The following is a 27,917-nucleotide window of genomic DNA, read 5'->3' as shown; positions in this document are numbered from 1 at the left end:
TACAATGATCTAAATACTACAGTAAAATCTTGTTCACATAATGAGACAATTAGTCCTATTGCTGCAGTTTATATCATATATGAAGATAATTAAATATGGTATGTATATTATAGATATATGTCAAATATAAGAAGAAAAATATATTTCTAAGTATAAAATTTAGAAAAAAAATTCATGGATATAAATGTAACATATATAAATTATCTTGTTTTGTATGACATGATCAGTAATACACATGTTTTTCTTGCATTACAGATTTCATCGTTCGATGTAGACTGTCATAATCATTTAAATTTGACATATTCGTCTATAAGACCGCCACGACGCGGAAAAAACAAGATCTAACGATTGAAAGTGATAGAGGCACAGTTGTCGAGAGCAATCATGTCACTCCAGAACCGAGTAATGTAGCGGCAAATCATCATCAGCTCAGAATCAAAACAAAACACCAACATGATTCAAACAGGCATTCAAATAATCAATTACTTAACACCACCAAAAGGCGTAATTCCTTAATTTTTAATACAAATAGTATGCTATACGGGATTCCTATGAAGATGTATGTATACGCGAGTACGAACGTATTATTTCATCCAAGTTAAATATGTGGAATGCAAGTTTAAATTCTCGTCCCTTTTTGCAGACAAAACTCAGATCCATGCATCGTCTTTTTATTGTTAGAGCCAATTTGTATTTTACAGCACGTATACATACATGATGTCATACGTATTCCTCTAATGAGTCTTAATATATAATCTGTACACAACAAACGTCCGTATCTCTCATTCTAATTGAAATGTACAAAGCTTGATACGTAAGAGAGTCTAATACTTAGGAGAGATAGTTACAAAAGTGAGAAAATAATACATATACAAATAGTAGGATTCTTAACTTATGTCTGTGGCCGCGATAATAACATCTTATTTGTTTATATATATACATATATATACATATATATATATATATATATATATATATATATATATATATTTGTATGAAGAACAGTGATACAGCCGAATAATGAAAAGTACAATTGTGCAATATGTATCAATGGTTCTAACTGCGTGATAGAAGTACTTTGATCGATAACATTAAGTACATATTTTAAGTAATAAATGTGTAATAATTTGGATAATCTTTACACTACAACAAACGTCCGTATCTCTCATTATTCTAATAGAAATGTACAAAGCTTATTGATACGTAAAAGAGTCTGATACTTAGGAGAGATAGTTACAAAAGTGAGAAAATAATACATATACAAATAGCAGGATTCTTAACTTATGTCTATGGCCGCGATAATAACATCTTATTTGTTTATATATATATATATATATATATATATATATATATATATATATATATATATATACATATATATATATATATGTATGTATGAAAAACAGTGATACAGCCGAATAATGAAAAGTACAATTGTGCAATATGTATCAATGGTTCTAACTGCGTGATAGAAGTACTTTGAACGATAACATTAAGTACATATTTTAAGTAATAAATGTGTAATAATTTGGATAATCTTTACACTACAACAAACGTCCGTATCTCTCATTATTCTAATAGAAATGTACAAAGCTTATTGATACGTAAGAGAGTCTGATACTTAGGAGAGATAGTTACAAAAGTGAGAAAATAATACATATATAAATAGCAGGATTCTTAACTTATGTCTATGGCCGCGATAATAACATCTTATTTGTTAATATATATATATATTTGTATGAAGAACAGTGATACAGCCGAGTAATGAAAAGTACAATTGTGCAATATGTATCAATGGTTCTAACTGCGTGATAAGTGCTTTGATCGATAGCATTAAGTACATATTATAAGTAATAAATGTATAATAATTTGAATAGTAACGAGGTTACAAACCGTTGTCTTTTCTTCTTTTTTGAAATGGCAAATGCTTAATGTATTTCAACGTGAATTAACTAATTATTTACTATGTAATGCCGTTAACTTTGTAAGACGTCGAACGATATAGCAACGGATTGGCTTCAACGCCTGATTTTAAATAGCGACCTTAAAATTCTCGGGGTAAATGTACGAAACAGTCGGCTAAAATTAACTAGAAGTCAATTTTTTTAATTAAATGGAAGATTTATTGATTATACAATTGTAACAATAGCTCTTTGCAGTAACAATATAATTTTACCTGTATTACAAATAGGTTTTTTTGTATGGTACAAGGTATTTTGCATAATGGGAATTTTATTATGTACAGTTTCAGATTAAAACATGGTTAGAATAAATCATGATTAGTATATTTATCATAATTGACTCTATTCCCTTCTGACAGATATTCTACTCCAGAAATCATACCCTAAGAAATGCACTCCATCAACGTTGCTGGTTTGGCAACGTTGATGGAGTGCATTTTTGGAGGAAAACATCGCATTCTTTATCGCAGAATCATAAGATCTTGATCAAATTTTTTATCCTTTGTCCTACCGTGATTTAGATATGTTTCTAATTGCGTCGAGTCTACAAATGTAACCAACTATCCGCAGGACTCAGTATAATTTTATCTTGAGCTTAAAAAAAACCAGTCTAGCTAAGTGCAAGATTCAATAATGTGGAAATTATCTATGTACTACTTGTTAAACAGTAATTAAAATATGTAAATAACAAATTACCATGCATTTCAATGGCATTCCTCTGTATGTTCTCCCATACTTCTAAGACATTTTCATACAAACTCGTTAGATTATCAAATAAAGTCGAATGCATCAAGAAATATCCTTTCGCCAAAGAGAGCAAGTCGCAGATGGAATATTCCAACCTCTGTCAAGCTAGCAGGACCAAATGAGCAAAATCAACCGGGACCTATTGAAAGATTCAGTGCTTATTTAGTGCTAATTTGTGCCGCAAAAAACAATTTTGTACCTCGTGCCGTTTACGAGAAACTCGTGGCGCTGCTAACTTTATATCAAGTTAGCAGGACCACTAGAAAAAAAAAAATAAAAAAATAAAAATAAAAATAGATATAATTAGGGCTGATTTTGTGCTAATTTGTGCTGCAAGAAGCAACTTTGTACCTCGTGCCGTTTACAAGAAACTCGTGGCGCTGCTAACTTAACATCAAGCTAGCAGGACCATAAGAAAAAAAAATTAAAAAATAAAAATAAAAATAGATATAATTAGGGCTGATTTTGTGCTAATTTGTGCTGCAAGAAGCAACTTTGTATCTCGTGCCGTTTAAAAAAAAACCCATGGCGCTGCTAACTTAACATCAAGCTAGCAGGACCATAAGAAAAAAAAATTAAAAAATAAAAATAAAAACAGGTATAATTAGGGCTGATTTTGTGCTAATTTGTGCTACAAAAAGTAATATTGTATTATTTGTTATTAAAAAAATTTATTAGTTATTAAAAATTTATTATTACATATAAGAAACCATTCTTATATACAATTATTATATTATCGACTTTGTAGTAACTTGTCTCATATAAAATAAATTAATAATTTAAATAAACTACTAATAATTTAAATATTTTACACATACACTATAAAATATCAACAGAAGGCTAATTTTATTTCATTTTATTTAATTAAGGAGGAGGCTAATTTACCACTAAAATGGACCCATACTAAAAAAGATAAATAGAATTGTCATATAGAAATAAAATAGCAAAATTTGTTAATTTGTACTCAATAGTAACGTTGAGACTAATTTTTAATGAAACGACGCATTGTGCTTCAAGGCTCTTTATTCGATCATGAAAGAATTTGTTGCTTGCATGAATATGGTATTATATATCATTCTTATCATCGTACCATCGAAATATAACAAAATCCGATTTTGTTGCTAATCGTAAATTGCTGGAAATAATTTGTTTATTCGGGGAATGTGCGACGTCTATTAAGCTGACACAGCCACTTTAACACAATTCAATAAAACTTACATAGAAATACATACAGCAAAATGAAAAGCGACAATAAGAGATTACTTAGATCTAGATGTTTTTAAGGCATTGGTTATTTAAAAATTTTTATTTTTACACAATGTAATACACAACATTGAATTAGATCCTTTTTTTATTCATTACTGAAGTAATTTTGAACTTAATGTTTACAAAAAATACGCTATAGAAAACAATGCATGTATATTTCTTAAAGAACGGATGGGTCGATGTCCAAACACATGTTTTTATATATTCTGTTATCAATTACAAAGTGGTCAATTTTTAATTTGCCAAATTATTAGTGAAAGTCATCACACTAATTCAATACATTTTTGTCGGCAGAATGAGTACATTCTGGTGCACCAATACCCAAAGAAGTGGTATGCGATTCTTCAAAAACACTATTAACCGCAATTACTCATACTTTTATCAATTACTCTAATATAGAAAATTATGGAGATTCATGTAAAAATTCCAGTTTGCCAAAGGGTTATAATATTAGATTTGACGTCATTAATTTTATTAAATCGTATTCTTTTTTTTTTAAATAAAATAATGCATACATAAAATTTTGGAATAAAATATTTGATACATAAAATAACAAAATAAAATAACATAATGACTACTCTTGTTCATTAACTTCTTTGGTATAAATTAATGAGAGTACTTTACTCTAGAGGTTATCAAGATTCAGGGGTGATTTTGAGAAAAATGGAAAGAGTAGAAATTCTTAAATTGCACATTTTGGTAGCCCAAATTATCAAGCATCGAGAAAAAATAGTGTCGTTCGATTCTGCCGAGGGAAAAGAGTACTTTACTCTTGACATCATCAAGCCTTAAGGGTGATTTTGAGAAAAATGGCAAGGGTACAAATTCCTAAATTGCACATTTTGGTAGCACAAACTATCAAACATCGATTAAAAATAGTGTCGTTTGATTCTGCTGAGGGAAAAGAGTACTTTACTCTTGACGTCATCAAGCCTTAAGGGTGATTTTGAGAAAAATGGCAAGGGTACAAATTCCTAAATTGCACATTTTGGTAGCACAAATTATCAAGCATCGAGAAAAAATAGTGTCGTTCGATTCTGCTGAGGGAAAAGAGTACTTTACTCTTGATATCATCAAGCCTTAAGGGTGATTTTGAGAAAAATGGCAAGGGTACAAATTCCTAAATTGCACATTTTGGTAGCACAAATTATCAAGCATCGAGAAAAAATAGTGTCGTTCGATTCTGCTGAGGGAAAAGAGTACTTTATTCTTGGTGCTGGTCTAGAATATAAAGGTATAAATTGTTTTGAAGCTGATTATATTAATTAAACTTATATTATTAATTTATTTGGAGTGGTACAAATTAGTACAAAATCAGTACTAATTATATCTACTTTATTTTTATTTTTTTAAATTTTTTTTTTGGTCTTGCTGGCTTCATATGAACCTACGGTCCACGAGTTTTTTCGAAACGGCATGGGGTACAAAATTATTTTTTATGGTACAAATTAGTACAAAATGAGTACTAAATATTCCACTAACAATAAGTTTTATTTGATTCTGCCGATTTGGTTTTGCTAGCTTCATAGAGGTCAAAATTTGGAATTGAGCAACAAAAGAGCACTAAATTTCTATGTAAGTTTTATTGAATTGTGTTAAAGTGGCTGTGTCAGCTTAATAGACGTCGCACATTCCCCGAATAAACAAATTATTTCCAGCAATTTACGATTAGCAACAAAATCGGATTTTGTTATATTTCGATGGTACGATGATAAGAATGATATATAATACCATATTCATGCAAGCAACAAATTCTTTCATGATCGAATAAAGAGCCTTGAAGCACAATGCGTCGTTTCATTAAAAATTAGTCTCAACGTTACTATTGAGTACAAATTAACAAATTTTGCTATTTTATTTCTATATGACAATTCTATTTATCTTTTTTAGTATGGGTCCATTTTAGTGGTAAATTAGCCTCCTCCTTAATTAAATAAAATGAAATAAAATTAGCCTTCTGTTGATATTTTATAGTGTATGTGTAAAATATTTAAATTATTAGTAGTTTATTTAAATTATTAATTTATTTTATATGAGACAAGTTACTACAAAGTCGATAATAATTGTATATAAGAATGGTTTCTTATATGTAATAATAAATTTTTTATAACTAATAAATTTTTTTAATAACAAATAATACAATATTACTTTTTGTAGCACAAATTAGCACAAAATCAGCCCTAATTATACCTGTTTTTATTTTTATTTTTTAATTTTTTTTTCTTGTGGTCCTGCTAGCTTGATGTTAAGTTAGCAGCGCCATGGGTTTTTTTTTTAACGGCACGAGATACAAAGTTGCTTCTTGCAGCACAAATTAGCACAAAATCAGCCCTAATTATATCTATTTTTATTTTTATTTTTTAATTTTTTTTTCTTATGGTCCTGCTAGCTTGATGTTAAGTTAGCAGCGCCACGAGTTTCTTGTAAACGGCACGAGGTACAAAGTTGCTTCTTGCAGCACAAATTAGCACAAAATCAGCCCTAATTATATCTATTTTTATTTTTATTTTTTTATTTTTTTTCTAGTGGTCCTGCTAACTTGATATAAAGTTAGCAGCGCCACGAGTTTCTCGTAAACGGCACGAGGTACAAAATTGTTTTTTGCGGCACAAATTAGCACTAAATAAGCACTAAATCTTTCAATAGGTCCCGGTTGATTTTGCTCATTTGGTCCTGCTAGCTTGACAGAGGTAGTATTCCAATCTGTTCTTGAATCACCGGTATAACTATAGTGTGTCGCCATCACATACAAACAGTAAACACCCGATCACTTTAACATTGACCATACTGCATTGTTCAGGAGGAAAATATCTCATGGCACGACAAACCTGCAATAAAATATAGTGCGTTGAACATAAAATCAATACAGCATCCAAAAAAATTACTTGCAAAAATAAATAAAGATGCATCAACTATCGTCAAGGATCTTGGATCCAATGTTATTTTATGTGTAAATATTAAATACATTTTCATCTTTCTGAAAAAATTAATTCTATTGTACTTTGCATTTGAGTGCATCCGAACAGGTTCTAATCGCTGGAGTTATGAATCTTGGTTCCAGACGAAGTACGGAGACTGCTTTCTCGGGAAGGATCATCCTGGGCTTGTGCTTCCGTCTCTGAATCTCGTTGATTAAATACCAATTCGCTTTTGCAACACCAATTGCACCTTCTCAGGGGGGCTATCACGGTTCTTAAAACGAGATGAAAATTACAAAAGTGAACAAATTTACTAGAATATCTATAACTTTATTGATCAACAACTAATGAATTTGCTCACTTTTGTAATTTTCACCTCGTTTCAGAAACCGTAATAGCCCCCCCAGATATTTTGGAAATATGTGACTTTCTTCTTCTCAACGTTAATGGTACCCGTCCCCAGTGTAACAACGTGGCGGGGACGATTTGACCATAGTAACCAAGGTATTTTTATCTTGCTTTCAATAGTTATATGGGAAACAAAAAGACTTAAATAGGAATACAGAATATGCTTGCACAAGAAATAAAAAGGATTGCATCAGCAATCCTGACCGCGCTTTTTCACTCTATTACTATCAGAGCCAAATGGTCTTCAGAAACCGCCAATTTGGCGTAAAATCGCCAAATCTGGCAACCCTGGTTCCCACTGCCGGCTTATATATCCGAACGCGCGGTTGGGCGGACCAATCCGCGCGTTCGGTCGGCTGGCCCAGAGTGGGAACGTTGCCAAACGCCACGGACGGCGCGCGTGCTGCCGCATGATCGCGACGATAGGTTAGCTCGGTGCGTGCTCGTGGTGCTTGTCAGTGCTTGTCAGTGCTCGGGTGGACGGGTGGACGGAGCTGAGTGACGGCGCGCGTGAGGTGAAGGGTCGTTTCGTTACATCAGTAATATAACGTTGCGATTTAAATTTTAAAAAATTTTAATGATTATGACTTTTGATCTTTAAACAGAACTCATTCTTGTTTTGCGTAAGTAGTATTAAAGTTTGCTGATATCTCTAGGCTATCGTGATTGTTAATTAGATTTAAAAAAATACAATAAAAAGTCACACAAATGCGTCAATCACTATAAATTCTCTATGCTTATTATTGAAATAGGTTGATCATTTTTTTCATGCAATTAATATAAATTTTAAGGACGTGACATATTTAAAATATTTAATGCAAAACATTGTTATTGTTCTTTTCTTCTTCCTTGCAAACTCGTTTCATACGAATATGAGAAGATAATATATAAATTCAAACAAGTAATAAGACTTATATATTCGTATAGCGTTTTTGTTACATTATCTTATTATACTATTAGGTATAAAGCCTTAAAATTTGTCTACGGAAATTTTTTATATACCCTTAAATGACTATTCGTTACACTCTTTGCCTCTATTATTTTATTGTTTTTAAAGGAAATAAAATGGAACTAGTTTTAAAAGAAATAATAGGAATCAAATGTAGGAATGTTTTATAAATGTATTATAAATTAATTTTGTGAAGTTTAACACTTAATTTGGTACTGGTATTACAAAGTGATAAATATAATAGAGGTATATCGCAAGTTACATTATGCGTAAAGCGTGAGACACACAAAATGCGAATAGATAAAGAAGACAGGGTGCGCGGAAAAAAAGCCAGACGTGACTAGTACCAACGTAACTAAAAAATAACTAAAGTGTAGCGAGTGTTGTCAATCTATAACAAAAGATAAAAGCGCGAATTACAAAAATTAACAAATTTTGATGTAGAATTCTTAAATACTGACAATGAGATAATAAAATAACTGCATAAAGTACTTGAAAATGAGACAAATATAGCGTTTTTTTTGCATGCTTTTGCGAGTACCAATTATACTATTTGAGGACTAAAATATAATATACATTTTTAGTTTTTCATTGAATATTTTTTATTAATATTTGTTAAAACAGCAATTTGTATTGCTAGAATCTGTTGTAAAATGTACAAGTTTATATTCCAATCAGCACACAATATTTTTTTAATATTTATTTAATATCTATTAATTTTTCATTGTACAATTTGTTGTAACAAAAATATTTATTAAATATTTATTTAACTTTAATTAAATATTTAAAATAATGCTTTAGAAAAAATATTCATTTAAAATTAATTTAACGTTTATTTAACATTTATTTAACATTAACTAAATATTTAAAATAATGATTCGGGAAAATGTTTATTTAACGTTTAGTTGACATTTATTTAATATTTATTTCACATTAATTTTTCATTTAAAAAAACATTTTCTACAAACATTAATTTAACATTTATTGAACATTAATTTAATATTTATTTCACATTAATTTTTTATTTAAAAAAACATTTTTTAAAAACATTGATTTAACATTTATTAAACATTAATTTAATATTTATTTTACATTAATTTTATATTTAAAAAAACGTTTTTTAAAAATATTACTCTAAAATTTATTAAATATTAATTTAATATTTATTTCACATTAATTTATCATTTAAAAAAACATTTTTTAAAAACATTAATTTAACATTTATTCAACATTAATTTAATATTTATTTCACATTACTTTTTCATTTGAATAAACATGTTTTAAAAACATTAATTTAACATTTATTCAACATTAATTTAATATTTATTTTACATTAACTTTTTATTTAAAAAAACCGTTTATAAAAACATTAATTTAACATTTACTTAACATTTATTTAATATTCATTTTATATTAATTTTTTATTTGAAACAACAATTTCGAAAACATTAATTTTACATTTATTGAATATTAATTTAATGTTTATAATTTATTTTTTTTAATAAACATTTTTTAAATATTTACTTAATATTGTTTAAGTATTTATTTTTCATGAATTATTTAATTGAAAAAATTATTTTGGTAAGCATTTTTTAAAAGGTTTATTTAATATTTATTTAATGTTTATTTAATATTAATTTTTTTACTTATTTTTCATCTTTATAAGATTATGTATTTTTATTATTTATTTAACATTTAAGCTCTTTACTTTTCAATTATTATTAAATTTAAAATTTGTTTAAAAAATGTTTCAATAACATCTATGAAAATCAGTAAAAAATTAACTTATATATGTATGTTTGTGACTAATATTATATGTTGTGCCGGCAATAATATTTTAACTTTCTATTAAATAATAAATTGTAATAGCTTAGGTATTTTATTTAATAAAATGTTTAATTTATCATTTAAATGTAAAATGCGATTAAGAGTGCTTTGAATTACGTAAGCATCGGCGCTGCACTTTTGAGTGGAAAATATTTTCGACAGTTTATTATCGACAAACCTGAAAATTTTTTCAGCAATACTTTATACACTACTCAAAAAAAAATAAGGAACACTTTCCAGACACCAAAAATTAGGCTATATTCAAATGACTGTAACTCGGTGAAAAATCATCGTAGATAAAAAATAAAAAAAGCATTTTGAAGCTTGAAGATCCAACTTTAACGCTCTATCAGCAAATTTTCAAAATTCTTTTAACTTTCTTGTCTTATGCAGTAAAAAAGCACACCCTGTTTGGTTCCTTAAAATTTCGTATTTTTGACACTTTGCAGCTCGACCAACAAATTTTTTCGATTAATTCAAGTAAAGTATCATAAACTACAACATGTTGCCTACAAAATGCTTTTTCTAAAATTTCTCTACGATTTTTTTTGACCGAGTTACGCTTTGAAGCTGAACCTGCATTTTTTACAAATGACATCCGTACTCCGTGAAAAATCATCGTAGACAAAAAATCAAAAAACCATTTTAAACCTCGAAGTTTCAGTTTTAACATGTTATTAATGGTTTTCAAAAATTTTTTCAAATTTTTAGTACTATGCCCCAAAAAAGATACACTGTTTTTTCCTTGAAATTACGTATTTTTAACAGCCTCTAGCTCAAAAAAAAATTTTTTTTCAACAAATCCAATGCAAGTGCCATAAAGTATGACATTTTTTCAACAAAATGCTTTTTTAAAATTTTTTTTACGATTTTTTTTGACTGGTTTATAAGACTTCAAAAAAACACATTTTTTACAGTACATTTTTCTGAAAAATGACGTCTACCGCCGACATTAGCATTACCTAATATGCACCACGTGGAGGTTGCGGGTCGGATTTTTGCACATCGTGTGTGTGTGTGTGTGTGTGTGTGTGTGTGTGTGTGTGTGTGTGTGTGTGTATGCGCGCGCGCGCATGAGTGTTCAATACTGTGTATTTCCTCCTCTCTGATCAATTACTGTTTGCAAGCGTTCTCGCATATTTATACATCTTGCAATACGATCTTGCGGGATGTTGTGCCAAATTTTTGTTAAAATTTCTCCCTTAATCGTCGTTCTTGGCGTCGACGAAATAAACGCTATGATCGACGTTGCGTAATGCCAGTACGATCTTACAACGGCGGTTTCGTGATGGTGTGGGGGTGTATATCACTTATAAGACAAAGTGATCCTGCCACCTCCGGCAATGACAGGTGTTCGTTATATCAACGATATTCTACGACCACACGTTTTGCAATTAAATCGAATGTCGGAACCTGTCGGAACTTTATTTTCATGCAGGACAACGCTCGACCTCATACGGCGAATGTAACGCGACGTTTTCTTGAACAACACGCAACAAGACTGTTGAATCATCTCGCCAATAGCCCGGACTTAAATCCAATCAAGAACATTTGGGATAAAATGGAACGACGGTTAAGGCGTCGCAAAGAACAGCCGCAAAATTTAAAAGAATTAGGAGAAATTTTAACGAAAATGTGACACAACATTCCGCAAGATCGTATTGCAAGATGTATAAATATGCGAGAACGCTTGCAAGCAGTAATTGATCAGAAAGGAGGAAATACACACTATTGAACACTCATGCGCGCGCGCGCATACACACACACAGCAGAGAGGGTTTGATGTCATTAAATACCGCAGAAGTGAAGAACTGTGGGGTCCGTATCTCTGCTGTGATACACACACACACACACACACACACACGATGTGCAAAAATCCGACCCGCAACCTCCACGTGGTGCACATTAGGTAATGCTAATGTCGGCGGTAGACGTCATTTTTCAGAAAAATGTACTGTAAAAAATATGTTTCTTCGAAGTCTTGTAACTCGGTCAAAAAAAATCGTAGAAAAAATTTTTAAAAAAGCATTTTGTTGAAAAAATGTTATACTTTATGGCACTTGCATTGGATTTGTCAAGAAAAAATTTTTTATTGAGCTACAGGCTGTTAAAAATACGTAACTTCAAGGAAAAAACAATGTATCTTTTTTGGGGCATAGTACTAAGAAATTGAAAATTTTTTGAAAACCATTAATAACAGGTTAAAGCTGAAACTTCGAGCTTTGAAATCGTTTTTTGATTTTTTGTCTACGATGATTTTTCACGGAGTACGGATGTCATTTATAAGAAATGCAGATTTATCTTCAAAGTTGCGCAACTCGGTCAAAAAAAATCGTAGAGAAATTTAAAAAAAAGAATTTTGTAGGCAAAATTTTGCAGTTTATGAAGCTTTACTTGAATTATTAAAAAAAAAATTTGTTGGTCGAGCTGCAAAGTGTCAAAAATACGAAATTTTAAGGAACAAAACAGAGTGTGCTTTCTTACTGCATAAGACAAGAAAGTTAAAAGAATTCTGAAAATCTGCTGATAGAGCGTTAAAGTTGGATCTTCAAGCTTCAAAATGCTTTTTTTATTTTTTATCTACGATGATTTTTCACCGAGTTACTGTCATTTGAAAATAGCCTAATTTTTGGTGTCTGGAAAGTGTTCCCTATTTTTTTTTGAGTAGTGTATAATAATGTATACAAAAATAACAGTCAGCCGAACGACTATTGGGACTAAGACCTTGACTGACGCGATCAAAGATGTAGGGAAGGCCGGGGTAAAATGTTCCTGGGGTACGTTGTTACGGCGCTTATAGTTTCAAAATGAAAGGAGATAGCGATATATTCTGAGTATGTCACGTAAGAACAACAGATCGCGCCACTGCGGCCACCATTTTAGTAGCGTTTAACCTAACCTACGCTGCGGTCTATCTAGCTACGTGTAAAGACATGCTCGTTCATCAAGTAAGTAAATATTTATCTATCGTAATTTTTTGGTCTATTTCGCTTATTTAAGGCAGTGCCCATTATTTATTGTATTTATGTAGATGGATATACATTCAGAAATATGATATACTAGTGTTTATTCGTCTATATTAATATGTAGGCAAAAACTTGTATCAAGATGTTACATGTGTCAAAAGGGGCTAGTTGTTATTACAATTTGAGGTACGTTGTTACCCCGGAACAATTTGCCCCGTGGCATATGTGCAGTTGTCTACATCAATTCTCATTTTGTTATAGAATGCGCACATATAAACAAAAAACAGCAAGAGGTACTACTTCCATAGAACTCATCCATAGAGCAGCTGAAACTGTTATGAAAGAAGGACAAAAGATAAAAACAGTCGCCAGAGAACTCCAAATATGCCATATAACTCTATCAAGATTTATTAAAAAATTAAAAACTGGAGAAGAAGCCACAGTAGGATACAAGTCAGTAAAAATAATTTTTGATAAGCAACAAGAAAAAATCATAACAGATTATCTTTTAAAATGCTCTTCAATCCTTTTTGGTCTTCTAACGTAAGAAGTAAGAAAATTAGTTTATGAATGTGCGGTGAAATTTAACATAAAAAATATTCATCCGTCTTGGCATAAAAATGGCATGGCTGGTCCTGATTGGCTAACTGCTTTTTTGAAAAAAAATCCCAGTCTTTCTATAAGGAAATCCCAGTCTTCCCGAATCAACAAGTGCAAGCCGAGCTACTTCATTCAATAGGCATAACATTGACTTCTTTACTAAGCTCGGTTATATTTTGCTCAAATATAACTTGCCACCAGAATTTGAAGTTTAGACAAAATAGGTGTACAAACGGTTTTAAAACAAAAAAAATAATAGCTGCAAAAGGCATTAAGTAAGTAGGAGCTGTAGTATCCGTTGAACGTGGCACATTAGTTACCGTTGAAATGGCAGTGGGTGCATCGGGCAATACCATTCCACCAATGTTTGTTTTTCCGCGAATCAAATACAAAAACATATTTATCCTATATATTTGCTTCTGGAAAATGAATATTCGCTAAATATTATATTTAGACATATTACGATTAGGATTAACAAATTATTTTCCACCAAATTTTCACCCCTTTCGGTTGATGATGCTTTTACTCAGAATCAGGACGAAAAAGTTTCAAAAAAATTTTTTATCATTCCCTACATCCGGAATGTTTCTGAGATAACTGCGTCCTTAATTAACAAGGATGCACTCACGGTAAGTTTTAGATGTTTAGATAAATTGAATAACGTCATCAAAGTACATAAGGACAAAACAAATCATATCTGTAGTAACAATGTTGTCTACAAAATCGAATGTAATAATTGCGATGCCACATATGTGGGCCAGACCATGAGACAATTGAGGACCAGAGTGAGAGAGCATAGGAACAACATTAAATTCGATCCATCGAGACATTCTGTAATTACCGAACATCGAATTAACTTTGATCACAATTTTGACTGGGAAAAAATAAAAATTCTCGACTCAGAACCAAATTTTAGAAAACGGTTAGTTTCAGAAATGATACATATTAAACAGCAAAATAATGGAATTAACTCTCAGAAAGACACAGAACTTTTACATGATACATATTTTCATTTGCTTGACTCGGTCAAAAACAAACAAACGTACAGAATATCAGTCTCATTCTCTGCTCTTCCTCACTCGTGCCTGGTCTGTCACGGCAGCAAGATCGATAGCCGTTTATATTCGTTTCAAAATGTACATCACAGTGAGTTTCGAATTTTTGTGCGGTAGCGAATCATATTATTTCATTTATAATTTTATGTTCCTTTATCGCGCAGATAATTCTCGTCAATTATTATCATCAGGTATTACATATTGTTACAAGCCGAGTCGTCCCTGCGAGGCGAGTTCGAACTGTGGTGTGAATAAGGCCGTGAAGCGTTCTCCTTGACAACGGCCTTGTTTATTAAAAAATGAGCTGTCTGTGATTTTAGAGTTTGGTGTCTGATGATATGGTCGTGTTCGGTGGTTAACAATAAAAGTGATTTTGTGTTTGATAAAAAAGTCTAGTTCTTTTCCGGAGTGAGTGCGCGAGTGAACAAGTACCCCTTTTGCTCGTAACATTTTGGGGGCTCGTCCGGGATCGAACGGACGGACAGAGAGAAACGACATACAATGCCTCTTAAAAATACCCCACGCCGAGGGATCTGCACACGTTCCTCGGGAGACGCCGGGCATGCAATGTTAACAACGGAAATTGAGGGGACTCCTGAAAGTGTTGAAGGTGAAACGTCGAGCGCGGAGAGGCTTCTTCGGACGGCGATGCAGGAGCTTAAACAGATGCGCGAAGAGCGCGCGCTACAGATACGGCAGCAGGAGGACCTTGTGACGTTTCTGCGACAACGAGAAACGGAACTCCGGCATCTTCAAGAAAACCAGCTAAGTCTTTCTTGTAATAGTGCCGCTAATAAAACCAGAGATGCATGCGATCAGAACATTTTGCCTCTTGAGAGAGAAACTGTTATCACGGGAAAGGAGGAAACCTCTCGAATTTTGTTAAACAACGAGATGGGTCTTAAATTAAAACCAGATACTTTTGACGGAAGTACTCCGTTACGTGAATTCTTTTCGCAGTTTAACTTAATTGCTCGGGCGAGTCGTTGGAATGAGGAGACGAAAACTGCCGTGCTCATTTCATGCTTAAGAGGAAAAGCTCGCGCGGTATTAGAAAATGTTCAAGATTTGGATAATTTTAAATTCGCGGAATTAAAATCGAAGTTAGAATTGCGATTTGGGGAAATTCATTATCTACAAAGTTATTACTGTCAATTTACGAATAGAAAACAAAAGTTTGGGGAAAATTTTGCTGCTTTTTGGGGCAGAAATTGAGAGATTGTCTCAATTTGCGGATCCCGAATGTCCACATTCCGTTCGGGACAAAATTGCTTGTACACAATTTGTTTTTGCGATATCAGACGGTTTCATAAGGAGAACTCTCCAGTTAGAAGGAATATCATCCTTAAAAGTAGCGATCAAAAGAGCCAAGACAGTAAAATCTATCCAGGAAAGCTACTTTGAACAGAAAAAGAGAAGTAATTTTAATTTTTATAAAAGAAAAGAAAATTATTTCAGTTTAAGGAAAGGAGAGAGTGATGTTGAAAAAGAAGAGAAACAGGGTAAAGATACAAATAAAAGTAAATTTATAAATCAAAATGGAATTGGATAAAGGTACAAAATTAAAAATCGAATGAAATGTTGGCTTTGCGGGAAAAAGGGACATTTACGTTTTGAATGTCCCGGGAAATTGGGAAACGGGGTATAATCGAACTTGACGGGGTAAATTTGACTAAGGAAAGAAGAGCCCCGAGGGTTATGGGAAAGAGAAATAAACATTCCTATAGATTAAACAGAATTAAATGTAATTTAAATGAGTATTGTTATTCTGGAGAAGTAAATAATAAATATTGTGTCTTTAAAATAGATACGGACTCTGATGTGTCAATTTTAAATAGTAGTTTTGTCGACAGTTTAATAAACAGAAAGTCGAGATTTTTTATTGTGGTTTGAAATATCCTAAGGAGGAAAAAGTTTTAATTAAATACAAGGCAGTTGTGAAAGTTCAACTTGGAGATTATTCTGTAGAGATTCCAATGTTAATTGCTGACATTAATGATGATTGTATTTTGGGAGTAGATTTTTTAAAATCGTGAATTTAAAAAATGTATTTGATTCCGCTTTTGGAACTCAATTTTTATCTAGTGAAAAAAATATTTTAAGATGTTCTCGTATGGAAAGTTTTTCCAGGGCGTTCCTGATATTTTGAAAGAATTTTTAATAAGGATTCTGAAAATTTGGAGGGAAGTCAGAAAGAAATTTTTGCGAAATTAATGATTGAATTTCAGGATGTATTTTCTGATGAAATTGTTGCAGGGAATTGTGATATTGTTGAACATGTCATTAATGTAAGATTCTTCCCCAATAAAACAGACACCTCGACGGATTCCAATTCATTTGCGAGAAGAGGTATAAAAAATTATTCAGGATATGAAGGAACATGGAGTTATTAGAGAATCTCGAAGTCCCTGGGTTTCTTGGCGGTCTTGGTAAAAAAGAAAGATGGGACTATCAGATTTTGTGTGGATTATAGGAAATTAAATGATGTTACTAAAAAAGATTCTTTTCCGTTACCGAGGATTGATGACATCTTCGATCAATTAACAGGTAACGATTGGTTTTCCTCTTTAGACTTAAAAAGCGGCTATTGGCAAATAAAAATTTCTTCAAAAGATAAAGAAAAGACTGCCTTTTCTATCGGTAATGGTCTTTGGAAATTTAATGTGATGCCTTTTGGATTGTGTAACGCCCCTGCAACTTTTGAAAGATTAATGGAGAAGATTTTGCAAAATTTATTATCAAAGATTTGTTCAGTTTACCTCGATGATGTTATTGTATTCGGCAAAAATTTTGAAGAAGTGTTGGAAAATATGAGTAAGGTGTTTCTTCGAATACGCTCCGCGAACATTAAGATTAATCCTAAAAAATGTGTTTCTTTTGGGAGAAAAATTAAATACTTAGGTCACATTGTATCAGTTGAGGGCGTTACAACGGATCCAGAAAAGATTGCAACTGTAAGAGATTGGCCAATTCCGCATAATAAAAAGCATATTCGTAGTTTCTAGGATTTTGCTCATATTATTGTAGATTTGTTAAAGAATTTTTGTTTATAGCTAAACCGTTATATGCTTTAAATGAAAATCAAGTAAAATTTTTTTGGGATGATGAATGTCAGAGAGCTTTTGATAAGCTGAAACTTGCATTAACATCGTCTGCCATTCTTTCTTTTCCAAACGGAGAATTTGTTTTAAATACTGACGCTTCAAATGTAGGAATCGGGGCAGTCTTGTCACAAAAGCAAGGTGAAGAAAAAAAGTCATTGCTTATTTTAGACAAGTATTTTCCAAAGCTGAAAGGAATTATTGTACAACGCGTCGAGAATTGTTAGCTATTGTTGATTCTATAAAAACTTTTCGTCATTATCTTTACGGACGGAAATTTACGGTCCGAACGGAACATATTTTTCTAAAATGGTTAATGTCCTTTAAAGATTTAGAAGGACAACTAGCCCGTTGAATGGAAAAGCTTCAGCAATATGAATTTGAAGTGATCCATCGGAAAAGTCAATATTATAAAAACGCTGACGGTCTTTCTCGACGACTGTGTGAAGATTACGGGTGTCAATATTGTGCTAAGGTGGAAATGAGAAATAGCTTCCTAGAGGAAGGGATTGTAAGACGTCTTATTTAGGAAGGAGAAAACTTAGAAGAGTGGCAGAAAGATCAAAAAGAAGATCCAAGCATTTCTTTCATCTATCAAAACAAAGTCTCAGGAGAACGACCCTCGTGGACAGAGGTTGCTTCTAAAGATGCTTCTTATAAAATCTATTGGTCATATTGGGATGCACTTGTTTTGAGAAATGGTATCCTTTATAAGAGATGGGAGTCTCCAAATTTGAAATCAAAAGTTTTGCAACTAGTTGTTCCGCGTACGCATATTAGACGAATTTTAGAAGAAGCGCACGATTCTTCTACTGGAGGTCACTTTGGAGTTAATAAAACTCTGGAGAAAATTTGTAAAAGATTTTTCTGGACTACGTGTAAACAAGATGTTGAAGAATGGTGTAGAAGTTGTAAAATTTGTGTTTCTAAAAAGGGTCTTTCCCGAAAAGGAAAATCTCCCTTACAAATTTATAATGTAGGAGCTCCATTTGAGAGAATACAAATGGATATACTTGGGCCTCTTCCTCCAACCTCCTCTGGAAATAAGTATTTACTCGTTATCGTTGATTGTTTTTTCAAGTGGGTAGAAGCCTTTCCACTTAAGAATATTAGGACTAATATGATAGCAGAGATTTTAGTCAAAGAAGTTATTTCTAGACATGGTGTTCCTTTCGAAATTCATACCGATCAAGGAAAGAATTTTGAATCTAAAGTGTTTTTGGAATTAATGTGTATACTTGGAATTAGGAAAACGAGGACGACTCCCTTACATCCTCAGTCTGATGGACAGGTAAAGCGCCAACATCAGACTATAATTAGTTATTTATCAAAATTTATTTCCGAGAATCAACGGGATTGGGATCATTGGGTTTCAATGTTTCCTTTAGCGTACAGATCTTCAAAACATGAAACCACTGGTGTAACTCCTGCTGAGTTATATTTTGCCCGAGATCTAAAACTTCCTTAGATTAGTTATTATCACTGTGTAATATCACAATAATATTTCTGTGATATTTCTGTGATATCAGTGGAATATTTCAATGTCATTATCACTGTGTAATATCACAGTAATATTTCTGTGATATTTCACAGTAATATGTAATATTTCTGTGATATTGCAATGATTCTGTGATATCACAGAAATATTACGTGCTATGTGGGTTGTGTTTATTGATCAGTTTCCATCAAATTGGTACGAACGTTTTAACCCGAGTTTGAGTCGACAATTAATAAAAAAAACTAATCAAGCCTTTGTTCACATAACATGGTGTGACTCGCATTAGCCCTCTTTTATTAAATTATTAAATCTTATGAATCTTCCAAATATCTTTAAGAAATATATATATATATATACTTAATTTTTATTTTATCATTGAAAAAAATATTATAACATTCTACAAGAATGTATATTATTATTTGTAGGTGACAATCGCATTGTTCGACGAAGCCTTGTCAATAACAAAGAAGTCGTCTTGCCGGTTCGTGAAAAGATTAGTGGTAAATAGAAACTTTGAAATCTTGAAAATTATAGTAATAAGTCTGCATTTTTTTAACTGAAATTGATTTTAGGAACTATAACAACACTTTCGTCAAACGAATTACAAGCTGAAAAGGAAAATAGGTCTCATAATGAGAGAGACAAAATCGCGAAGTCTACATTAAATTACGATGACGAGGAAATTTTAATTTTATTAGTTCAAGAACGAAGGCCCCTGTGGGATTTTACTATTCCATTAGAACAGCGATGTCAACGCATAACAAAAGAACTCTGGAATGAAGTGTCAGAAACATTGAGAGGTAAAAAAAGCGTTAAAAACATTCACGGTTAAAATATTTAAAGAAAAATTTTATTTACAGGTAAACTTAGTGGTGAAGAAGCAAAAAAAAAAATTTAAAAATTTACATGACGCCTATAGACGAATAATAAATAGTGAAAAACGCCCTAGTGGGTCGGCTAGACCTCTCCCTACAAAGAAATGGCACCACTATGAATCCATGGAGTTTTTGCGTGACTTATGCCTTGTCAAAAAGTAAAAATTATATACAGTATTTTAATTATATACACTTTTGAACTGTTTCCTTTTTAATTTATAATTTTTATATTTTTAGGGGAAAAGTATAATTATATATTTATAATTTTTATATTTTTAGGGGAAAAGTTATTTCTAATATTGACGCTATTGATGTCGATGACTCTGCGAGTAACATTGGCGAATCAATAAATGATGATGCAACTTGTGATGGTCCATCAGAGGCATCAGGTACTTGATATTAATATCTGTTTTGAATGTTTTATGCTAAAGTGGTTTTCACAGAAACTAGAAGTATAAGAATAATCAGTGTTCTATAATGAATGATGAAAGATTTTGATTACTCTATCAATAATCAAAATATAATAATAATAAACCAATAAACTAGTACCAATAAACAGGTACAACAATTAAAAAGAAGAAGACCTCGGGACAGCAGTCCGATGCATTATACAGGGTGATTCAAAATAACCTATTGGTCCCGAAGCTTGCATATTCGTAATCGAATTCTGAGACGATTTTTCCTTTTGCAAAAATTTGTCCGAAGCTTAGTTTTCAAGTTACAATAAGAATTAGTTAGCGTATGACGGGTCAAGTACAAGTGGTAGACAGGGGCGGCACGACTCACTGTTACACGCGGGTGTTTCCGTGGGGCACCTCCTGTGCTCAAATGACTGACAAAAGTACATGGACAGCACATTTCTATTTAAACTGTCTTTCTCTCTCTCTTTCTCTCTCTCTCTCTCTCTCTCTCTCTCTCTGTCACTTTAATTATGTTACATTTAACTTGTCAAATTTCGATCTGTCATCCGGTCGTCAAATATCGGGATGACCGTAAAATCTTCAAGTAAGTTTACATTATTTTCATAAATGTACGCCCAAGAATAATAAAATTTAATGCAAATTAGATTACTTAAATGTACACTTGCAAGTTAAAAGTAGCACTTTTAAAACGCACAAAAAGGAAAGGAGAAAGAGAGAGAGAGAGAGAGAGAGACGGGGGAGAAGGGGGGCTTTAAATAAGTTTAAGCACGGTCATTCACGCACACGGCAATCAGCTTATTGTTTCCACGATGTGACAGTTCAATTTAAATTTGTCCTTTATCCATATCTATCCCTCGAAGTTGTTTCATATTTTACCACATTTACACTATTTACTCTGCACTTGATCGATAAACGCGGAACTACGCGACGAACCGATCGATCAACTTTATTAATTACTACTCTAATCACTACAATCATTCGATTGCGTTAAAATTACTCGAAGAAACACGTGTTTACGTTACGATCACACAACACGTGTTCACTCGACGATATGAAGCAGTCGACTGGATGTTATTGGTTATGTTGTTATAAGAGTGTTGAACGATTGGTTAAAGCCATAAGTCAAAACACGGTAATTTAAAATGAAAATATTGGTTAATACGATTTACATCAATACAATTTATTAGAAAAATGTTGCAAATGCATGTTTATCAATATTTGTTAAAACTTGTATGATAGTGATTTTATCAAGATAATTATTATTCATTCTAAATATTCAAGAAATAATTTTATCAAAATCAATTTTTTCTAAACATTTTTTTTTTTATTTCTTTTTGAATATTTGCGAAAACTGTAAAAATATTCCTCGAAATAAAATATTTGGTTGCCCTGAAAAGGACAGATTAACCGTTGCTGCAAGGAGATTTCAAGAATTATATCCTTGAAGTTTTTTTTATAATAAACATTCTAAATAATTATCTTGATAAAGTCACTTACAATTTTTAACAAGTAATAATAAACATGCATTTGCTACATTTTTCTAATAAATTGTATCGATGTAAATCGTATTAATCAATATTTTCATTTTGAATTACCGAGTTTTGATTATGGCTTTAACCAATCGTTCGACACTCTTATAACGACATAACCAATAACATTCAGTCGACTGCTTCATATCGTCGAGTGAACACGTGTTGTGTGATCGTAACGTCAATATGTGTTTCTTCGAGTAATTTTAACGCATCAAATGATTGTAGTGTTTACAGTAGTGATTAATAGTAATTAATAAAGTCGATCGATCGGTTCGTCACGTAGTTCCGCGTTTATCAATCAAATGCATAGTAAATAGTGTAAATGTGGTGAACTATGAAACAACTTCGAGGGATAGATCTGGATAAAGGACAAATTTAAATTGAACTGTCGTATCGTGAAAACAATAAGCTGATCGCCGTGTGCGTAAGTAAACGGGCTTAAACTTGTTCAAAGCCCCCCCCCGTCTCTCTCTCTCTCTCTCTCTCTCTTCTTTCTATCCCTTTTTGTGTGTTTTAAAAGTGCTACTTTTAACTTGCAAGTGCACATTTAATTAATCTAATTTGCATTAATTTTTATTATTCGCGGGCGTACATTTATTATAATAATGTAAACTTACTTGAAGATTTCACGGTTATCCCGATATTTGACGGCTGGATGACAGATCGAAATTTGACAAGTTAAATGTAGCATAATTAAAGTGACACACACACACACACACACACACACACACAGAGAGAGAGAGAGAGAGAGAGAGAGAGTGAGAGAGAGTTTAAATAGGAATGTGCTGTCCATATACTTTTGTTAGTCATTTGAGCGCAGGAGGTGCCCCACAGAAATACCCGCGTGTAACAGTGAGTCGCGCCGCCCCTGTCTACCACTTGTACCTGACCCGTCATACGCTAAATAATTCTTATTGTAACTTGAAAACTAAGCTCCGGACAAATTTTTGCAAAAGGAAAAATCGTCTTAGAATTCGATTACGAATATGCCAGCTTCGGGACCAATAGGTTATTTTGAATCACCCTGTATAGAATTGCCGATTCACTCTGTCGACCATCAACTCCACTTGTATTACCACCAGCACCCAAATGTGATGAAATTGATTCGTCATTAGCAGTAATCGGATGGAGGTTAAGACAAATGAATCCAACACAACAATTACATGTCATTCAGCAAATGATAAACCTAACTTTTGATGTACTCACAAAAAATTAAGTTTTATTATTTTTTTAAAAGCATACATCTGTTACATTTTTATAATAAAGTTTAAATCAACTCCACTGACATTTTATAATTTATTATACATTTTCAGACAAGTTAAATTGCATATATACAATTAATGAATGAGTATAAGAACTAACAATGATAGAATTGACTTGGTATGGCACCTTCACTATTAAAATATTTACAGAATTCTTCTCGAATTTGCATCGCTTGACGAGAACTATTATTAGAACCGCACTGAGTTATGTTTTCTAATGAGTTAAATTTTCTATTATCCGTGCAATTTCTCCAAGAACCTGGAATAAAGCCGTCATCACTTTCTCGATCAATTAGTGTTGGAGTAACATATTGATTTTCTTCAATATCCATCTGACGAATCCAATTATGGAGGCATATAATAGCTTTAACAATTGAAATTGTCTTTTCCATACTACAATTGATTGGTCGCTTCAAAATTCTCCATTGACTGACTAAAATACCAAATGTATTTTTGATTGTTCTCCTAGCTCGACTCAATCGATAGTTATAAATATTTCGCTCGTCGTTTAAACCGCCTTTTCCTGGATAAGGCCGGAGTAAATAATCTGACAATTGAAAGGCTTCATCGCCCACTAGAACATATGGTAAAGGAGGTCCAAGTGGCTAGGAGGTTCTGGTGCAGGTACGTTCATTTCCTTTGATGCAAATTTTAGACCCATCGTTGAATCTCTAAAAATACCACCGTCACTGCAACGACCGTAGGCTCCTATATCAACGAACGTGAACATATATTGTGCGTCACAAATTCCGAGGAGCACAATAGTAGTAGTAGTAGGTACTTTATTCCTTGCGGAGTACATTGCGGACTTCCGCTCCGCTTACATAGTTTCAACCTTTTTATTCATTGCTTCTTTTACAACACACGAGAGAGAGAGAGAAAAATCACTCATCCATCCACACCTCCACACTCATTCTTTGGACTTCCGTTTCCGCCGCTTTTTTCAACCCTTTCCTCTCTTCCTTCTACACTCTCATTCATACCCAGCCACCCTCCTCCCTCCCGCATCTCCTCCAATTTTCTCATCCAAACTTCTCCCTCCCCCCTCTCACCTAAAACCTCTCCTACCATCTCCTGCCATCCCTTCTCCGTCCCCCAATCCGTGCATTCCTCCCATATATGCTCCCACGTTTCCTCTCCCCATCCACATATCCTACACTTTCTTTTCTCTTTCTCTTCCCAGTATCTACCTCCTCTCATACCATCTCCTAACCTAAACCTCGCAATCCTTTTCCATCTTTCCTCTTTCCAATCCCTCTTCAAGTACTCCGGCACTCCCTTTCCCTTCACTCTGCTGTACCATCTGTTGAACTTCGAGCTCCTAATTTTTTCCCACCTTTCCTTTTCCTGCCGCCTCCTCTCTCTTGCCACTACCTCTTCCCCCCTTAACCCTCCCTCTTCTCTCAACTTTTCTATCTCCTTGATGTTCCAGCTCTTTTCTTCATAGAAACTTCTTCTTTCTTCCTCCCATTTTCCCATCACCTTTCCCTCCTTCGCTCTACCTCTTATCTCCTCCCAACACAACCTTGCCAACTCCCCCCCTCCTCCTTCTCCCAGTTTCTTTTCATAACTCCATGTCCTCATTCCTGCCCTTCCCCTTAATTTTTCCCTCTGCATCTCCTCCCTTACTATGTACCCCGGTGTGTACCTTCCCACCCCTATTACCCATTTCAAGTACTTGTCCTGTATCCTCTCTACCTTTTCCCTTTCTTTCCACCCCCAAATTTCTGCCCCACCGCCCCAGCTAACCACCGTCCATACCAACCTATCAAATAACTACATCCTTCTAGCCCAGTTCTTTCCAAATTTCCTTTTCCCTATTCCCCATACTTCTCTCATCACCACCGCTCCTTTTTTGACTCTCTCCTCTATATGTTCTTTCTGTCCCCCATTTGCCATCATCATGTAGCCCAAATATTTATACCTTTTCACTTCCTCTATTTCATTTCCTTTCCATTTCCATATTATCTTTTTCTGTCTCCCACCCTCTCTTCTACACCTCAACACTTTTGTCTTCTCCACATTTACTTCTAATCTTTTCTGTTCTACATATCCTTCTAATGTTTTTATTAACCCTTTCATCCCTGCTTCATCCTCTGCCACCACCGCCACATCATCCGCATATGCCAAGGAATAGATTTTTCTTCCCTTCACCTTTACCCCCCCCCCCCATCCCTCCTTTTCCAATTCCTCATTCAAATCCGCTAGCAGTAGTGTGAACATGCATGGGCTCAACGGACATCCCTGTCTCACTCCTCTACCTGTCCAAAAGTTTCCCCCCTTCCTTTCCCCCACCCTTGCTCTACTTATTGTCTTCTCCAAAACTTCCTCACACCTCACCACCAGACTCTCTCTCACTCCCTTCCTCCTCATTGTCTGTACCAGTATCTCCCTATCCACCGAGTCAAACGCTGCTTTCATATCCTCAAACATAACTACTATTTTGCCTTTTGTTACCGCTTTCTTATTTATTAAATAATTTAACACGTATATGTGATCTATCGTTCCTACCACCCTCCTAAACCCTGTTTGACTCGGTGGTAATATCTCTTTATTTTCCACTTCTTCCTTCAATCTCTCCGCCAAAACCGCCGCGTACACTTTATATGCCGTTTGCGTAAGCGTAACCCCCCTATAATCTTCTACCTTTTCCCCCTCCCCCTTTTTCACTATCGGTACCACTATCCCTTCTCTCCAATCTTCTGGCCATCCCTCTCCCTTCCACACTCTATTATATTTCTCCCACAGCTATTCCCTTATTTCTTTTCCCTCATATTTCCATATTTCATTCGTAATCCCATCCCCTCCTGCCGCTTTTCTGTCCTTCAATCTCCTTATCGTCCTACCAATTTCCTCTCTACTAATCTCTTCTTCCTCCTCTACCCCTCTCTCCATTACCTCCCCTCTTATCCTCCACTCCTCTCCCCCAGCACCCCTCTAAAGTGTTTTTCCCACTCCCCCATTTCAATCTCTTCCCTGACTCTGTTTCTCTTCCTGCTTCCTTTATTCACTACCTTCCACACGTCCTTTTCGGATCTTATTCCTTCTATTTCCCTCTCCCATCTTTCCCTCTACTTTTTCTTCTTCTCCTCACAATGTTCCCTGTACCTCTTCCTCATTTCTTTATATTTTTTCCCTTCTCCCCCTCTCCTCCTCCACCATTTAATTCCTCCATAACCTCTCTTTTCCTATCCCTACATTCCTCATCCCACCATCCCCTCCGTTCCGTCTTCTCTTTCTTCTCTACTCTCTCTAATGCCACTTCTACTTTTCTCTTCATTTTCCTCCAAACCTCCCCTACCCCCTCACCATCACTATCCCTCTTCCCAAGGTATTCCTCAAATTTCTTTTTTCCCTTCTCTGTCCAAACCCCCCTTCTTCCTCTCCCTTTCCTTTTCCCGGTCCTCTCTTCCCTCCGCCCTCCTCCCTCCCATACCGTTATCGGCTGATGATCGGAGTCTACTCAATCCTCCACCTTCATCTTTTCCACCTTCTTTCTTGTCTCCTCATTCCCGATCGCATAATCTATTACGGTCCCTCCCTTCCCTCCTGTATACGTCCATTCCCCCTCCTCATCCCCCTTTACGCTTCCATTCAATATTGACCATCCCAATTCTCCTATATAACCACATAGCTTTTTTCCCTCTCTATTCATCTTTTCATCCTTCGAGCTCCTCTTTCCCTGTTCTGCCCCTCCCTCTTCATCCTCACCTATTCTTCCCCCCTCTCTTCCCGTCCTAGCATTGAAATCCCCTCCTATTAACACCCTCACCCCTTCCTCTCTGTCCTCCATCCACTCTCTCAGCCTTCCCATTTTTCCCTCCAAATCTCTATTTACATATACTCCTATTAGTCTCCACCACACTCCCCCTAAATTTACTTTTACTGCTTGTAATCCCTCCTCTTTTCTTTCCTTATCATTCTTTTCTCTCCCTATTCCTTCCCTTATCCCCACAATCATTCCTCCCATTGCCCTCCCTTTCTTACTCTTCCTTGCCGCCTCTTGCACTTCCCACACGTATCCTTTTGGCAGCCATTTTCGAACTCTTTCCCATCCCTTCTTCTGTAACCAAGTCTCACTCAGGAACATTACATCCCATTCTTTTAGTCTCTCCCTGAAATCCTTCTCTTTATTTTCCATGCCTGCCACATTCCAAAAGCCTATTTTATACTTTTTGCCATCCTCTTTTTTCTTATTCCTCCTCTTTTTCCTATGCTTCTCATTTTCTATATTTCCTTCTATTTCTCCCTCTCCCTCTCCCTCCGGCCACCTCCCTACTAAAAATCCTCTTTCTCTTTTTCCACTCCTCTACCCTTCTCCATCCCCCCTACCATTCTCTTACTTCTTTTCCGTGCCATTCCCTCAACTCATCCTTAATCTCATCCCATACCCATAATTTCTCCTCAATCCATATTTTCATATAACCTACTCTAACTTTCCTACCTTTCCTACCTTTCCTTATTCTTTCCGCTTCCTTCCTTATCCACCACTCTATCCTTCTCTCCTTTTCTGTCAGATCATCCACTATC

The 27,917-nt window shown here is 34.0% G+C and overlaps 1 protein-coding gene, 1 long non-coding RNA gene and 1 pseudogene across 4 annotated transcripts in view; 1 reads left to right on the top strand and 2 right to left on the bottom strand.

The window, feature by feature from the left end:
• Positions 1-1,373: 1,373 nt before the first annotated feature.
• Positions 1,374-2,834, bottom strand: LOC105207331. Its single transcript, XR_851425.3, has 2 exons — positions 2,658-2,834; positions 1,374-2,555 (listed from the first exon to the last, which is right to left on the bottom strand). It is a non-coding gene; the product is annotated as an uncharacterized LOC105207331 (long non-coding RNA).
• Positions 2,835-17,225: 14,391 nt separating this feature from the next.
• Positions 17,226-27,917, top strand: part of LOC105198174 (protein phosphatase 1L) — a 269,334-nt gene continuing 258,642 nt past the window's right edge. Inside the window, exons 1-5 of one of the 3 annotated variants that reach the window (XM_039459005.1) lie at positions 17,226-17,244; positions 19,722-19,796; positions 19,869-20,096; positions 20,157-20,329; positions 20,451-20,560. In XM_039459005.1, coding sequence (XP_039314939.1) covers positions 20,522-20,560 — 39 coding nt within the window. In that variant the 5' untranslated portion in view covers positions 17,226-17,244; positions 19,722-19,796; positions 19,869-20,096; positions 20,157-20,329; positions 20,451-20,521. Of the gene's footprint in view, positions 17,245-18,186; positions 19,090-19,721; positions 19,797-19,868; positions 20,097-20,156; positions 20,330-20,450; positions 20,561-27,917 lie in introns of those variants that run through there. The other 2 variants (XM_039459012.1, XM_039459004.1) reach the window with 2 other exon arrangements.
• On the bottom strand, positions 23,412-24,247 carry LOC113006232 (annotated as a pseudogene).

Source organism: Solenopsis invicta, chromosome 16 (genome assembly GCF_016802725.1).
Source record: "Solenopsis invicta isolate M01_SB chromosome 16, UNIL_Sinv_3.0, whole genome shotgun sequence".
Lineage (NCBI taxonomy): Eukaryota > Metazoa > Arthropoda > Insecta > Hymenoptera > Formicidae > Solenopsis > Solenopsis invicta.
This window is presented reverse-complemented; position numbering and strand designations above follow the sequence as displayed.